Source organism: Caenorhabditis elegans, chromosome III, assembly GCF_000002985.6.
Source record: "Caenorhabditis elegans chromosome III".
Lineage (NCBI taxonomy): Eukaryota > Metazoa > Nematoda > Chromadorea > Rhabditida > Rhabditidae > Caenorhabditis > Caenorhabditis elegans.
Window position 1 is genome coordinate 12,453,340 of NC_003281.10, and position 15,279 is coordinate 12,468,618.

Sequence of the window (15,279 nt, forward strand, 5' to 3'; positions counted from 1 at the left end):
AAAATTCGTGGAAAACGTGTCAAAAAACAGGAAAAATGTGAAAATTCACGTCAAAAAATCGAAAAACGTTTAAAATCGAGTTGCAAAATTTGAATACATTGTTTTGGCGGCAACCAGGTCTCGACGCGTGGTGGGACCCACGCGTGAAAAAAAACGCGCCTTTAATCCCGCGCATCTGCGTCTCTTCTTTTCGCGTGCTCTCTCTCTCTCTCCCTCTCGCGGGATTTCGTCAAAATAAAAAAAAATTTCGAAAAAAATCATTTATTCAATTAATATTTACAAGAAAAAGTGCCATATTAAGTCGTGTGAGCACCAGAATTATTGCAACCTGCATCAAAAATTCGAAATTATCACAATATGATTAAAAATGATTTAAATTTTTAAATTTATGCCAAAACTGCGTTCTCGTCTTGCGCAGGCTCTTCGTCCTCATCCTCCAGCACAAGACGTCCGTACTCTTCTTCGTCGGATTGTCGCTGTAAATTAGAGGAAATTGAATTTTGCAGAAAACCAACAATAATATAATTACCGAATAAACAATGATTACAACAAAAACGGCAAGCCAGGCGATAAGACCAAGTGACAAGCTGATAACACCTCCAATAAATGAATAATGTTTTGCGTTGAAAATATTAATCAGCTGATCACGAGTTCCTTGATCGAAATACGCAGTTTCGTTCATCCAAAGGACTGGAACAACGACGTTTGTCGTGTTTTCGGTGACACTGAAAAATCGATAATTATTAGAGATTTCAATTTCGTAATAGGTAAACCTCAAGGATCCCTTGACCATTCCCACATTAATCTGCATAATTCTTTTCGCTTGAGTTGGAACGCCGGCAGTTGGCTCAATATCTACAACAGTCAGGTCATTTGAAGCAGTTGGCACCGAGAGCCCAGTGACGGAATGCCACAGCTCCATTGGTGAGTTGTAGAAGTGTGGATTGGATAGATAGACACGTGGATTGCCGGCTTGGCATCGTGACAAGTCGATAAGACCGGCAGGGAGGCAGTTTTCTGGAAAAATTAATATTAAAATTTAAATTTAAATTTACAATCGAATTTTTTAAAATAAAACTCTCTCTCTCTCTCTCACCAATTTGCACAGTAGTATTATCAAAATATCGCGGCATTCCATTCTTATTACAAAATGCTCGATTCTGCGGAAGAGCAGGATCGTAAAGATCCAAAGGTGGTGCATATCTCCACGAAGGAACCCCATTCACAGCGACATCTTTTGTGTATTCCATTTGAATTGATCTACATATTTGCGGCACAAATATCGTCAATCTGTCTTCTCGTTTCAGCATCGGACTGAACAATTGTCCATCGGTTCCGTTAATCATTCGTGCGTATTTAGTATCCCATGTTCCTTCGGGCATTTCTGTCATATTATTCCACGTGTATAAATGACCGATTTTCGATGGAGATGGCACGCCAGCATCCACTTCGTATATTCCGTCTGTTGTTCCATTTTGCTGAAGAAAAATCAATATTTTGGAAGGAAAACCGTGCGGCATGGTTGCGCAAAATTTGGCTCCGCCTATTTTTCTGTGCGGCACCTTGCAAACTCATATCTTACCCCATAAAAGAATCCAACTCTCCGCTGAAGAGAATTCGTTTCGCAGAGGAATTGAAGAATTTTATTTTTACAAACGATATCGATTATCGGGTCTTCGTATCCGTCGAATAGAGCATCGCTTACTTTTACCTAAAATTTCACTATTATATTACGGAGAGCACAAAATTCCGAGAATTGCGTATTGCACAACATATTTGACGCGCAAAATGTGAAATATCTCGTAGCGAAAACTACAGTAATTCTTTAAATGAGACTGCTGGAGAGTTGTCGATTTACGGGCTCGAATTGAAAAAAATTCGAGCCCGTAAATCGACACAAGCGCTACAGTAGCCATTCAACGAATTACTGTAGTTTTCGCTGCGAGATATTTCATATTTTGCGCGTCAAATATGCTGTCCAATACGCATTCTTAGAAAAAACTATACCGTAATATACGGAGCCTCGGAGACCATTTTTAGCACTGACTCAATAGCAAATTTGATTCGAACTCCAAAAATTGTCACATCAGCCGCGTCGATGAGCTTTTGAAATACAATATTCGGAATTGTAACCTTCATATCCAAATGGCACGTTGGACAAGAAGCATTTTTGTTGAAATGATATAATTTTTGATTTTTATAGAATACTCGGGTATCATTGTCAGCAAATCTATGATAGACCTTCTCTTGTACTTCGCTGAAAAAATTTTTAATGGGATTTTGCTTCAAAAAATTTAAAAATAGCCTCAAATTCTGAAAAAATAACCCTGATATCGAAAAAATTGAAATTTGATGAATTTTTCCGCAATTTTCACCGTGTTTTTGTGGTTTTTTTTTAATTTAAAGGTGGACTGCGCCTATGGGACCACAATGATAAAAAATTCTTTGAAAATTGGATAAATCTCAGTTTTCCTCTAATTCCTATTTGAATTTCCGCCAATTGAAGTCGTTGGAGCGCGCTTGCATTATTTGCATTATTATTATGTTTTTTTTTCTATTGATTTTCTTTACTTTTTAGGGGGTTTTAATCGGAAAATAAAAGAAATAAACAAGAAAAATGCAAAATGTTTATTAAAAAGTAACTGAAAATGCCTAAAACTCTGAAATTATGCAATCCGACGACGACGAGCCTGAAATTAGTATTTTTCGGAGTTTTAGACAACATTTTCCGATTAAAAACCCCCAAAAAGTAAAGAAAATTAATGAAATAATGAGAAAAAATGAAAAAAAATTAATGAAATAATGAGAAAAAATGAAAAAAAATTAATGAAAATAATGCAAGCGCGCTCCATGGAACAAATCCAATTGGCAGAAATTCAAATAGGAATTAGGGGAAAACTGAGATTTTTCCAATTTTCAAAAAATCATATAAATTCTAGAAAATTTTGTTGAATTTTTTTATCATGATATTTGGTCATTGTGACCCGTAAGCATGTTTTAAAGCAATTTCCCCACTGGCGCTACTCCACCTTTAAAAAATTGCCTCAAATTCTGAAAAAATTACCCAAAAAATTGCGAATTCTGTGGTTTTTTTTCTGGTACTCAATAAAATTTCTGGTACAAATCCCATACTCAAAAACGAAAGGTCCAATTTCGTGAAGATTCGGTTTTTCGTGTCTTTTAAGGATTCCATCAACATTTGTCACGTTGAACATCCAAATATTCAACTGCATTGCGTATAATGGTTTCAGCCACGACTTTGTCATTGCATTCGGTACCTCTGTACCATTTTCGTCGCGTGTGTAGCCGAGAAAATCTTGCTGAAAACGGAGTTTAGGAGTTTTTGATTTTTTTTTTACTTCAAATTTTTTTAAAACTCACATCAATAACCTGTCTATTTACAATTCTATCGATTGGAATTCCGATTAACAAGAGAACTCCCGCCGCGGCGAGCAGTAATCCCAAAATAATTGCCGAGCCGAAAAGGCACGGCGCTTTTTTCAACATTTTACTGAAAAAAAAAAATTCAATTTCGCAATTTATAGCAATAAAAGTGTTCTGTAAAGTGAGTAAATTAAAGGATTTTAAAAAAAATCAATAATCACAGAATTTTCTTGAAGAACAGGATTTTTTATGGTTTTCTGCCAGGGAGAAAAGTGAGTAAACAACAAAAAATTGGGGTCTGGTGTTGGTCATGATCACGAGGTGGCTGGCGGACTAGTCTTGTCGGAGTTCTAGGCTACAAGAACTCTTGGGGACACCTGGGGAAATTTTGATGACGTACACAAAGTTTTTTAAATGTTAATTGTTAAATTTGAAAAAAAAGACAATTTTATCGTTAATTTTGCTAGCAAGTTTGCTGAAAATCAATTTTAAAAACAAAATGCGCGGCATATCAAATCTCAATGTTGGCCATGCACCTTTAAATCCACCGTAGCACCTCAAGTCGGCAAATTTGTAGTTGTATTTGCTCTCTAATCATTAAACTCAGATTGAAAACATTAAAAAAAAAATTATACGCATTTATTTAACACATTTTCCATTCTTCAAAAAAATTTGTGAACACGATAAACCGCGTTTTTCAAAAATCTGTAAAATTCGTTTCGAGACCCGAGGAACAAATTAAGCTGTGCGCCTTTAAGGAGTTACGGTATGCCTCGGGAAATGTTTTTAAATATTTTCCTTCCTATTTTTGACGATTTTATTCAAAAAATAACAATATTTTCCTCGATAAAAAATGATTAATATTGAAAATTCAGATGCAGGCACTGCAAGAACGCCTCGAAAAACTTGAAAATGCGACCGGCAGTGAAGTTTGGGAGGTCTTGAAAGCGGTCAGTTTTATACTTTGATATGCTTCTAAATAAATTAAAAATACACTTTTTTTTCAGTCAGAACCCGAACTTCGTCAAGATCTAAGCTCTCTTCAAAAGCTGAAAGCTGACAAAGAATCCGCGGCTCGCGAAGCTCTGACAGCACTGAAAACAAAGAAAAATGAGCTGAAAAATCTGAAAAATGACGTGGAATCCTTGAAAAATGAATATAAAACATATATTGAAATGGTGGAAAATGGCTTAAAACAAAGTGGATTAGATATAAAACAAGTTGTGCAAGTTTTCGAAAGAGTTTTGGAAGAATCTTTGTTAGTTTTTCAATTTTTTGCAATTTTTTGCAATTTCTTAAAATTTCAGATCGGAAAAACGCTTGGCAATATTATCAACAATCGATTCAGCGCATATTTCTGACATAAAATCAATAAAAACCCCTGTTAAATCAATATTGAAGCTACTGGAGGACCCGAATAAGCTACAACTCAGAATTTTAGTGCAAAGCGAGCTCCGGGAGTTTTCAAATTCTGCAATCGAGATTTTCCGTCGAAGTCTATGGGATTTGTTTCAAAATCAAGGAATTCCGATGAAAAATCTCGGGGAAATGCCGAATTCGGAGGATTTTCTTCAAAAAATTGGCGAATTATTTCAATTTTCCACTGATTTAGACAAACTTATCGCTGGAAATTGGGGAAAATCGATTGAAAATCTAATTTCCGCAGCATTTGGACAACTTTCCAACTATTGTATCGATATTATTGAGAACGAGCGAGGAGAAGCCGATTTTGAGTGGATTTTGAAAAGTTCACATGATTGGGCGAAAAATTTGAGTCAAATCCTGCAAAAAACAGTGGAAAAGTCGAATTTGGAGTCGGAATTGAAGCAGGAATTCGAGGAAAAGTTCAACGAGAAATTCGTGGATTTTATTAAATTAATCACGAGAAAATTCTTGGAAAAGGTGCTTAAAATTGATTTAAATCACGCGGTTCCGGCCTTCCTCTTTGAATTTTTCGCGCTCCATTGACAATCGCCTGCCGGACAACGCGTGGGAAAGTGTCGTGTACTCCACACGGACTAAAACCGAGCCGCGACGCGACACGCAACGCGCCGTAAATCTACCCCAGATATGGCCTGGCCTAGTTCGGCAAAAACTCTTCCATTTCAATTTATGAGGGAAACCAGAAATCCGTGATACCCTCAAACTCAAAAAAGCCAGAAAAAAACGAAAAAATCCGAGAAAAATCCAATTTTAGTTTGAATTCCCGCCAAACCAAGAATCGCGACCAATCAGCGATTCGCTCCGCCCACTTTCCGACCAATCGGCGGATTTTTTCGTTTTTTTTTTGTGATTTTTTGAATTGTTTCCAAGCAAAACTTTTAAAATGTCAAATTACAGAACATAAAAGAGCCTACAATATTCTCAAATGTGGCTCAGATGCTCAAAAAGTTCAAAATTTCGTCGGAATTCAACTTATCGGGAGATCGAGATCTACAGGAACCATTTTATGAGCCGAAATTCATGAGCAGATGGATTTTGGTATATTACATAGTCGCGAAAATTTCAGAGTACCCGGTCTTGACACAACTGTTTGCGCCTCTAAAGATTACTGTAGTTTCAAAAAAAATTTTTTTTTTTTAACCAATAAAAACCGAATTTTCATTCGTTTTTTCTAGTTTTTCGTTTAAAAACGTACTAATTTCTCAAAACAGTTGAAAAATACCAAACATTTTTAAAAAAAGTCAAGAAAAACTATGAAAACTTAAAATTTTGCATAGTTTTCCGATAAAAACCCTCCAATTAATTGAAAATCTGAATTAAAACACGTAAAATCGTTGAAAACACCAAAAATTTGGCAAAAAATCCAAATTTTCTCAAAAAGTCTGATATTAAGCACCTAACAACAGTCGGAAACCACTAGAAATTCTGAAAAACTAGGAAAAATTAGGAATTTTCGTAATTTTAATTGATTTTTCATGGTTTTTCGATAAAAAAACCTACTAATTGAAAAAAAAAATCTGATTAAAAACGCAAAAAAATCGGGAAAAATTGGAATTAAATTTAAAAAAATTAAGAAAACTCGGAATTTTCAAGAGTTTTCACAATTTTTGCGGTAAAAAAAATGAAATTTTGAAAAAAAAACCCAGGAAAAACTATGAAAAATCTGATTTTTTCGATAAAAAAAGCTATAAATTAGTGAAAAAAACCAAAAAAAAAGTCGGATTTTTCATAGTTTTTCGGTAAAAATCTATTAAATTTTGAAAAAAAAGTCAAGAAAAACTATGAAAAATTGGAATTGATTGAAAAGCTTAATTAAAACGCGTTAAAACAGTTGAAAACAGCTGAAAACACAAAAAATGTGAAAAAAAATTGAAAAAAACCCTTCAAAATGATCAAAAATCTAAAATTAAGCACCTGAAAACTGTCGGCAATCACCTAAAATTTTGAATAACCCAAAAAAAAACTAGGAAAAATTAAAAAATTTCGATTTTTTGAATAACTTTTTGATAAAACCCCATAAAAATTGTGCCTACAGTATTACAAAAATTCTGAGAATTCGTATTACACAACATATTTGACGCGCAAAATATGAAATATCTCGTAGCGAAAACTACAGTAATCCTTTAAATGACTACTGTAGCGCTTGTGTGTCGATTTACGGGTCCAGTTTTCGAAATGAAAATCGAGATCCCGTAAATCGACACAAGAGCTACAGTGGTGTCCATTTTGGTGTGATCTACAAAAAATGCGGGAATTTTTTTATCCAAAAAATGTGACGTCAGCAGTGTTCTTAGCCATACGAAATCTGTTGAGAAGTCTGCGTCTAAATTCCCGCGTTTTTGGTAGATCACACCGAAATGGGACAATTGACACCACATTTAGAGGATTACTGTAGTTTTCGCTACGAGATATTTCATATTTTGCGCGTCAAATATGTTGTGCAATACGCATTCTCAGAATTTTGTATTTCTGTAATCTTTAAAGGATGACTAACGGTTCGGATGATGATTGAACGTATAGACCCAAAATGAGCTCAAATGAACGAATTTCGTACTGAAACTGCTCAACAATTTTTCAAAATTTTTTTATGGCGGTTCAAAATTGTGAAAAAATTACACTGATTTTAGTTGAAATCACGAATTTTTCCCATTTTTCCGTGTCACATCTGTCCGAAGTTGACTTTTTTGGAATTATCATCCTTTATTGCATATTTTGGTAGTTTATCTCATTTAATTTCGTCGATTAAAGTACATTTAAAGCCAATAGGTAACCAATTTCGATGATTTTTGGTTACCTATCGGCTTTAAATGTACTTTAACCGACGAAATTAAATGAGATTAATTACCAATATATGTAATAAAAGACGATAATTCCAAAAAATCCAACTTCAGACAGATGTGACACGGGAAAATGGGAAAAATTCGTGATTTTAGCCAAAATCAGTGTAATTTTTTCAAAATTTTGAACCGCCATAAAAAATTTGTGAAAAATTGTTGAGCAGTTTCATTAAGAAATTCGTTCATTTAAGCTTATTTTGGGGGTCTATACGTTCAAAATCATCCGAACCGTTAGTCATCATTTAAGGCGCATGTCTTTTTGTTGCATTTAGCAAAACTTTTTCGTGTCGAGACCAAAAAAAAGATTCTTGCAGCTTGAAGTGGAAATGTATAAAATCACATGCGACAAGCTTCTATCATCTGCTTCATGTTTCGAACCCCTTCCATCAATTTTCATTGGAAAAAGTTCGAATTTTTGGTGGGCTTCCGAGGTTACTGTATTCTTTGATCAATGGATTTCACGAATCGATAATAATATTAATTGTCTCGAAAATTTGGATGCTCAAAGAGCATTTTACGAGGTTTTATACGCTTTGATGATTGATTTATGCACACGAATTCATGTGGAAGCCAATCGATTATATTCGGAATCATCTTGGTCAAATGATGTTTATTTAGTGATGAATACGGTTTGGGAGTTGAAAAGATTGGTTCAGGTGGGCAGAGGATATTGATTTTTGAAAAAAACAACAAAAAAAAACGAAATTTATCTTTTTTTTTGTTTTGAAAAATCGGAAAAAAACCATTTTTTATTTAAAAAAAACTGAATTTTCAGTGTTTTTTCCAATTTTTCTTGTAGAATTTTTCTGAATTTTTAATAATTTCAAACTAAAAAATAGATTTATTAATTTTTTTTTTGTTCTGAAAAAAAAAATATTTGAAAAAAAAATATCAAAAATCACGGTTTTTTTTTATTATTTTTTATCTGAAAAATTAAAAAAAACCGCCCAGAAAATTCAATTCAATTTTACAAAATATTTTTTTAAAAACCTTTAATTTATTACATGACCACACCAAATTCTGAGAATGCGTATCGCGCAACATATTTGACGCGCAAAATATCTCGTAGCGAAAACTACAGTAATCCTTTCAATACGACTACTGTAGCGCTCTTGTGTCGATTTACGGGCTATTAAATGGGTTTAAATGACTTATTTCAAAAATCGAGCATCCCGTAAATCGACACAAGCGCTACAGTAGTCATCTAAAGGATTACTGTAGTTTTCGCTACGAGATATTTTGCGCGTCAAATATGTTGCGTAATACGCATTTTCAGCATTTTTTGTTCATTTAATAAACGTCACGGTCCGATAAGTAATACCTGTACGCAATTTGTCTACCGTATACCTGATTTTTTATTTTTTCATTAAAAAAAAATATTTTGTAAAAAATTGAATTTTCTGGGTTTTTTAAAAATTTTTCAGATCAAAAAAAATCATTTATTCTATTTTTCTAACAAAATATTTTTTAAAAAATTGCAGAAATTGTTCTAAATAATAAAAAAAATTCGTTAAAAAGTTTTTGAAAAAAATAAAAAATAACCGTTTTTCTTGGAATTTTTTATATTTAGAGCAATTTCTAAGTACAATTTTTAAAAAATATCGAAAAACACCAATTTTGTTAGAAAAATAGGAAAAAATAATTTTTTTCATCTGAAAAATTTTTAAAAAACCAGAAAATTCAATTTTTTACAAAATATTACATAATCACAAAATTCAGAGAATACGTATTGCACAACATATTTGACGCGCAAAATATGAAATATCTCGTAGCGGAAACTACAGTAATTCTTTGAAATTTCTACGGTGGGCTTGTGTCGATTTACGGGATCTCGATTTTTGAAACTAATCGAGATCCCGTAAATCGACACAAAAAGCGTTACAGAAATCTAAATTTTTCCAATTTTGTAAAAAATTCAATTTTTAATTTTTTTTTTATCGTAAAAATTTTTGTCTATTTTCTAATAAAAAAATTTGCATTTTTAATGATTTTTGTGCAATTCGGTTTGCAAAAAATCTTTAATTTAAAATTTTTTTGAACTTCTAAAAATTTCAATGTTTTAAAGTTTTCTTTTAAAAAAAAATCAATTTTTTTTTCTCTAAATTCAAAAATTGATTGAATTTTCCAAAATTTTTTTTCTGGGCAAAAAAAAAATTTTTCTGAAAATGTACAAAACCGCTATATTCTGAAAAAGGGCATTTTCCTAGTGTTTGGAGAGCAATTTTGAGCCCTCTAACTACAAAATTGCCCATTTTAGAGGAGTTTCAAAATTGTGACTTTTTGCCATTAATTGTCCATTTTTGCCACTTTTTAATAGTTTTTGATGGGTTGAACCTAGTTTTTCTGAATTCTACGTATATGAATTACCCGTTTTCAACAAATTTAGCCAACTTTTTTTTTTGCCCATTTTGATTTTTCAGCCATTTAATGACTGTCCTTTTTTTCTGGGCAAAAAAATATTTTTTGGAAATCATTAGAAATAGGAAAAGGGCAATTTTTTAGGGTTCTGACATCAATTTTGAGTCGTCTAACTACAAAATTGCCCATTTTAGAGGACTTTCAAAATTGTCATTTTTTGCCATAAATTGTCATTTTTGCCACTTTTTATTAGTTTTTGACGGGTTAAACCTAGTTTTTCTGAATTCTCCATATATGAATTACCCGTTTTCAACAAATTTAGGCAACTTTTTATTTTTGCCCATTTTCATTTTTCAGCCATCTAATGACTGTCCTGTTTTTGCAGATTTCAACGGAATCCTGGCCAATGCCACCATTTGAAGTAGAAAAAGCATATGAAGATGAATGGAATCGCCTGAGTGGAATGATTGTTGAATATTTAAATGATATAGTTGATAATATGGATAGATGTGTTCGATCGAGCTATGCTAGTGATAAGCAAAAAGTGATTAAAGAGACATTTTTTCATGTTATTAAATGTTTGAATAATGTTACAATCAAAGCGAGCAAACCATCGACAAGTCGGCTGTTGAATGTATTAATTGAGCAATTATTCAAGAATTTACAATGTCGATTTGATAAGTGGCAGGGTTATTGCAGGTACTGTTTTCCTGAAGAAATCCCAAAAAAAATACAAATTTTCACATAAAAATTCAGAAAAATCACCAAAAAAACGAAAAAAAAATTGCCCGAAATTTTCAATTCCGGCAATTTGTCGAATTTGCCGGAATTTTTTGATTCCTGCAATTTGCCGGTTTGCCGAAATTGGCAGAATTTTCAATTCCGGCAATTTGTCGAATTTGAAAAAAAATTTCAATTCCGGCAAATCACCTAATTTGTCGGAAATATTCGATTCCGGCAATGTATCGAAAACGCACTTGGCCAGATTTATATTTTTCCGCCAAATCAGCAATTTGCCGATTTGCCTGAAACTTCTCAATTCCGGCAATTACCTAATTTGGCAGAAATTTTGATTCCGGCAAGTTACCGAATTTGCCAAAATTTTTTGATTCCTGCAATCTGCCGGTTTGCCGGATATTCTTTTCAATTCCGGCAAACTACCGAAAATTTTCGATTCCGGCAATTTTCCTGTTTGCCGAGTTTGCCAGAATTTTCGATTCCGGCAAGTTACCGAATTCGCCAAAATTTTTCAATTCCTGCAATTTACTGAATTTGCCGGAAGTTTTCAATACCGGCAATTTACTGAATTTGCCGGAAATTTTCGATTCCGGCAATTTACTGAATTTGCCGGAAATTTTCAACTCTGGCAATTTGCCAGTTTGCCGGAAATTTTTAATTTTGGCAATTTACTGAATTTGCCGGAAATTTTTAATTCCGGCAATTCGCCGGTTTCCAGAATTTTTCAATTAGGGCAAATTACCTAATTTGCCGGAAAATTGCCGGTTTGCCGATTTTGCCGGAAACTTTCGATTCCGGCAAATTACCAAATTTGCCGGAAAATTGCCAGTTTGCCGAATTTGCCGGAAATTTTCGATTCCGGAAATTTGCCGAACTTGCCGAACTTGCCGGAAATTTTCAACTCGGGCAATTTGCCAGTTTGCCGGAAACTTTTAATTTCGGCAATTTACTCAATTTGCCGGAAATTTTCAACTCTGACAACTTGCCAGTTTGGCGGAAACTTTCAAAATTAAAAAAAAAAAAAGAATAATGCTCATCGGTTTCCCGGAAAGTCAAAAAATCGAAAAAAAATTTCAGAAAAATCCAAAAAAATTCAATTTTGTAATTCAAAAATGTATTTTTCGAAATATCGAATTATTTTTCGAAATATCGAAAATTTTTCCATTTTTTCCAAAGAAAATTGATTTTTTCAAATAAAAAAAAAGGAAAATTCGAAAGAAAATCAAAAATGCATTGATTTTAATGAAAAAAAAGCAAAAAAAAGCAAAATTTTCTGTAAAATATTGAGAAATGATCGAAAATTATTGAAAAATCGATTTTTTTTTCTCGAAAAATTGGTTAACCAGCAAAAAAACCGAAAAATTTAATAAAAAACATATATTTTCCAGCACTGAAGTCCTCGGATGTTTCTACACTCAAATCTACTCGAATCTTCTGCCCCAACTCGACGAACTTCACAAAACCGATCACTGGAACCGTGAAAACGCGTCTCGATCTGAAATCTGCCGCCTTGATGCTCTTCTGAAAATGGCAGCAAACTCGGACCCATCAGGAGAACTCGTTCGTACAGCATTCCGATCGATTGACGAAGAACAAGTCATTAAAATGCTCGGAGAGCTCGGAATTCATTCGACAAGTGATCACGCTTTTCAGGATTATCAGATTTTGGCGGAAAATTGGCAGAAAATCGAGGAAAAGGGATTCGGATATGGCGATTATTAATTAAAAATTTTTTTTTTTAATTTATGTATCTTTTTTTCTGAATAATAATTTTATTTCGAAACTAAATTGCAATTGCGCTCCAATGCCAAATGAACTGTGACCTTATATATTGGGTCTCGTTAGGTATACTCATTTTTCCTGGATTTTGCTGTTTTTCTGTTGATTTTAATGGTTTTTATGGGAAAAAAATTTTCTCAAAACAATTTGAATTTCCAATTTTGCCGCCAAAATACGTAACGAGACCCAAATTATCAGGTTATCATTGGAGCGCGTTTGCATATCGAAAATCGCGTTATTATTTGCATCTGTAATATCACTGGAACACACAATTCTGAGAATGCGTATTGCACAACATATTTGACGCGCAAAATATGAAATATCTCGCAGCGAAAACTACAGTAATTCTTTAAATGACTACTGTAGCGCGTGTGTCGATTTACGGGGTCTATTTTCGGAATGAAATCGAGCCTGTAAATCGACAGAAGCGCTACTGTAGTCATTTAAAAAATTACTGTAGTTTTCGCTGCGAGATATTTCATATTTTGTGCGTCAAATATGTTGTGCAATACGCATTCTCAGAATTTTGTGTTCATGTAATACGCCTGTAATTCTTTTTTTTTCCGGGTTCTTTATTCTCTTCTTTTTTAAATTTAATTGTATTTTTTTCAATTAATTTCTTCAATACAGTGATTTAAAAAAAAACATCAATTTTTAACCACAGAAAAGGCAAAATCCAAAGTTAATATTTTTAGGATTTTTATTTTATTTTTCAAAAAACTTTCTTTTAGCTCTTCAGAATGGCTCTTCTCCTAGTGATGGGCATCCCAGCTTCTGGAAAATCCACATTTCGACGAAAAATCCAAACTGCTCACCGGGAGCTTCTCGAATCCACGTCATTTGACGATTTCCGTATGATGCGAACGCGCTCCAGTGATAAAAATGCGCGCCAAACTCGAAAATCGTTCGAGTGTCACGTGGAATCGTGCATTTCCGAATCTACATCGAAAATTTACGTCATAGAAGACATTTTCTATCTGAAAAGTATGCGGCACCCGTTTCAAAAAATCGCCAAAAGGCATGGCTTGCAGTTTGGAATAATTTTTCTGAAAGTTGGAATAGTCGAAGCGCTGAGAAGAAATTCGCATCGAACTGGAATCGAGAAGCAGAAAAATGAAACAATTCGGAAAATTTTTGAAAAAATGGAGGATCCTGATGAAATTCTCGAAAATTCGATTGTTCTGGAGACGGATGAGGTGGAAATTGACGTGGAAGTTGTGATGAATAAGCTGAAATTCGATTTTACTGCCAAAAAACCAATAGTTCCAGAAGTTTCACTAAAAAAATCGCATATTCAGGTAAACACGGACAAACACATTTAGTTTTACAAGCCGCGACGCGACACGCAACGCGCCGTAAATCTACCCCAGATATGGCCGAGCCAAAATGGCCTAGTTCGGCAAACTCTTCCATTTCAATTTATGAGGGAAGCCAGAAATCCGTGGACGTATTATCGCGGAAAATTCCGAAATCGAGATGCAATCGCGCTCCACGGACAAAAGTCTCGTTAGGTGGCAAAACCAGATATTCGAAGGTTTTTAAAATATAATTTTTGTGATTTTTCACATTTTCAAAAAATCATTCCGACAAACGAATAAAACAAAAAAAAATAAAATTTTCGAATTTACGGTTTTCCGCCAATACCTAACGAGACCCAAAATTTGTAGCGTCTTCATCTGACGTTGGAGCGCGATTGCACTTCGAAACATTTTTCTGCGTCCCCATAATAATATTGTAACTATTCGGCACGTCACTTTAAAGGAACACATCATTTCTTCCGTTGGTCTCACCACGATAACAGTGGGAACACTAAATTCTGAGAATGCGTATTTCACAACATATTTGACGCGCAAAATATGAAATATCTCGTAGCGAAAACTACAGTAATCCTTTAAATGGCTACTGTAGCGATTGTGTCGGTTTACGGGAATTATTTATTTATCGATATAATATTAAAGTTTAGCTAAAAACGAGAAAAAAACCCGTAAATCGACACAAGCGCTACAGTAGTCATATAACAACTTACTGTAGTTTTCTTTTCGCTACGAGATATTTCATATTTTGCGCGTCAAATATGTTGTGCAATACGCATTCTCTAAATTTAGTGTTCCCCTAATAGCAAGAGCTCCTATTTTTAGCGTCTTATTGTACCAAATAAATCAGTGATATATTTCCAGAAACCTCCACCACCATCAAAACTCGAATCTCTGGATGTTCTAACCCGTCGATTGGTGTCTGAACTAATGCAAAATGATAAAACAATGAATGGTCGAAAACTCAGTGATGCTAGGAAGAAGCTTCTGATAGATTTATCTGGAAATTTGGAAATTTCAAATGAAAACGATCCCAAATTCTTATATGATCTCAAATTGAAATTAATTGAATTTTATGATAAATAAATATTATATAGATTTTTATCTTTGTTTTAATTGTCTGAAAATGCGACATTCGAAATTGAAATTGCAATTGCGCTCCAATGCCAAATGAACTGTGACCTTATATATTGGGTCTCGTTAGGTATACTCATTTTTCATGGATTTTGCTATTTTTCTGTTGATTTTAATGATTTTTATGTCGAAAAATATTTCTAAAAAATTTGAATTTCCGGTTTTGCCGCCAAAATACCTAACGAGACCCAAATTATTGGGGTGCGCTCGCACTTTGGAAAAAAATCAAGTTTTTTTGCATCTATAATATTATACGAACACAAAATTCTGAGATTGCGTATTGCACAACACAT

General features: G+C 33.7%; 3 protein-coding genes across 4 annotated transcripts; 2 read left to right on the top strand and 1 right to left on the bottom strand.

The window, feature by feature from the left end:
- Positions 1 to 248: 248 nt before the first annotated feature.
- Positions 249 to 3,511, bottom strand: scav-3 (Sensory neuron membrane protein 2). The gene is made up of 8 exons (NM_067224.8): positions 3,382 to 3,511; positions 3,133 to 3,320; positions 2,008 to 2,257; positions 1,583 to 1,711; positions 1,097 to 1,478; positions 774 to 1,017; positions 530 to 725; positions 249 to 476 (listed from the first exon to the last, which is right to left on the bottom strand). The coding sequence occupies exons 1-8, from the start codon at positions 3,505 to 3,507 to the stop codon at positions 387 to 389; spliced, it is 1,605 nt and encodes a 534-aa protein (NP_499625.2). The 5' UTR covers positions 3,508 to 3,511; the 3' UTR covers positions 249 to 386.
- Positions 3,512 to 4,257: 746 nt separating this feature from the next.
- Y49E10.21 lies at positions 4,258 to 13,178 on the top strand (the record flags this gene model as incomplete). 2 transcript variants are annotated; one of them, NM_001379954.3, is made up of 7 exons in its annotated part: positions 4,260 to 4,334; positions 4,392 to 4,642; positions 4,692 to 5,286; positions 5,725 to 5,865; positions 7,979 to 8,320; positions 10,408 to 10,721; positions 12,149 to 13,178. In NM_001379954.3, the coding sequence occupies 7 exons, from the start codon at positions 4,260 to 4,262 to the stop codon at positions 12,480 to 12,482; spliced, it is 2,052 nt and encodes a 683-aa protein (NP_001367267.1). In that variant the 3' UTR covers positions 12,483 to 13,178. The 2 variants fall into 2 exon arrangements, with proteins under 2 accessions (NP_001255173.1, NP_001367267.1); NM_001268244.3 differs by lacking the exons at positions 7,979 to 8,320; positions 10,408 to 10,721; positions 12,149 to 13,178 and having other exon boundaries at positions 4,258 to 4,334; positions 5,725 to 5,996.
- Positions 13,179 to 13,270: 92 nt separating this feature from the next.
- On the top strand, positions 13,271 to 14,954 carry pstk-1 (Phosphoryl Seryl-TRNA (Ser/Sec) Kinase). The gene is made up of 2 exons (NM_067226.2): positions 13,271 to 13,837; positions 14,717 to 14,954. Exons 1-2 carry the CDS (start codon positions 13,280 to 13,282, stop codon positions 14,936 to 14,938), a joined length of 780 nt encoding a protein of 259 aa, NP_499627.1. The 5' UTR covers positions 13,271 to 13,279; the 3' UTR covers positions 14,939 to 14,954.
- Positions 14,955 to 15,279: the final 325 nt, after the last annotated feature.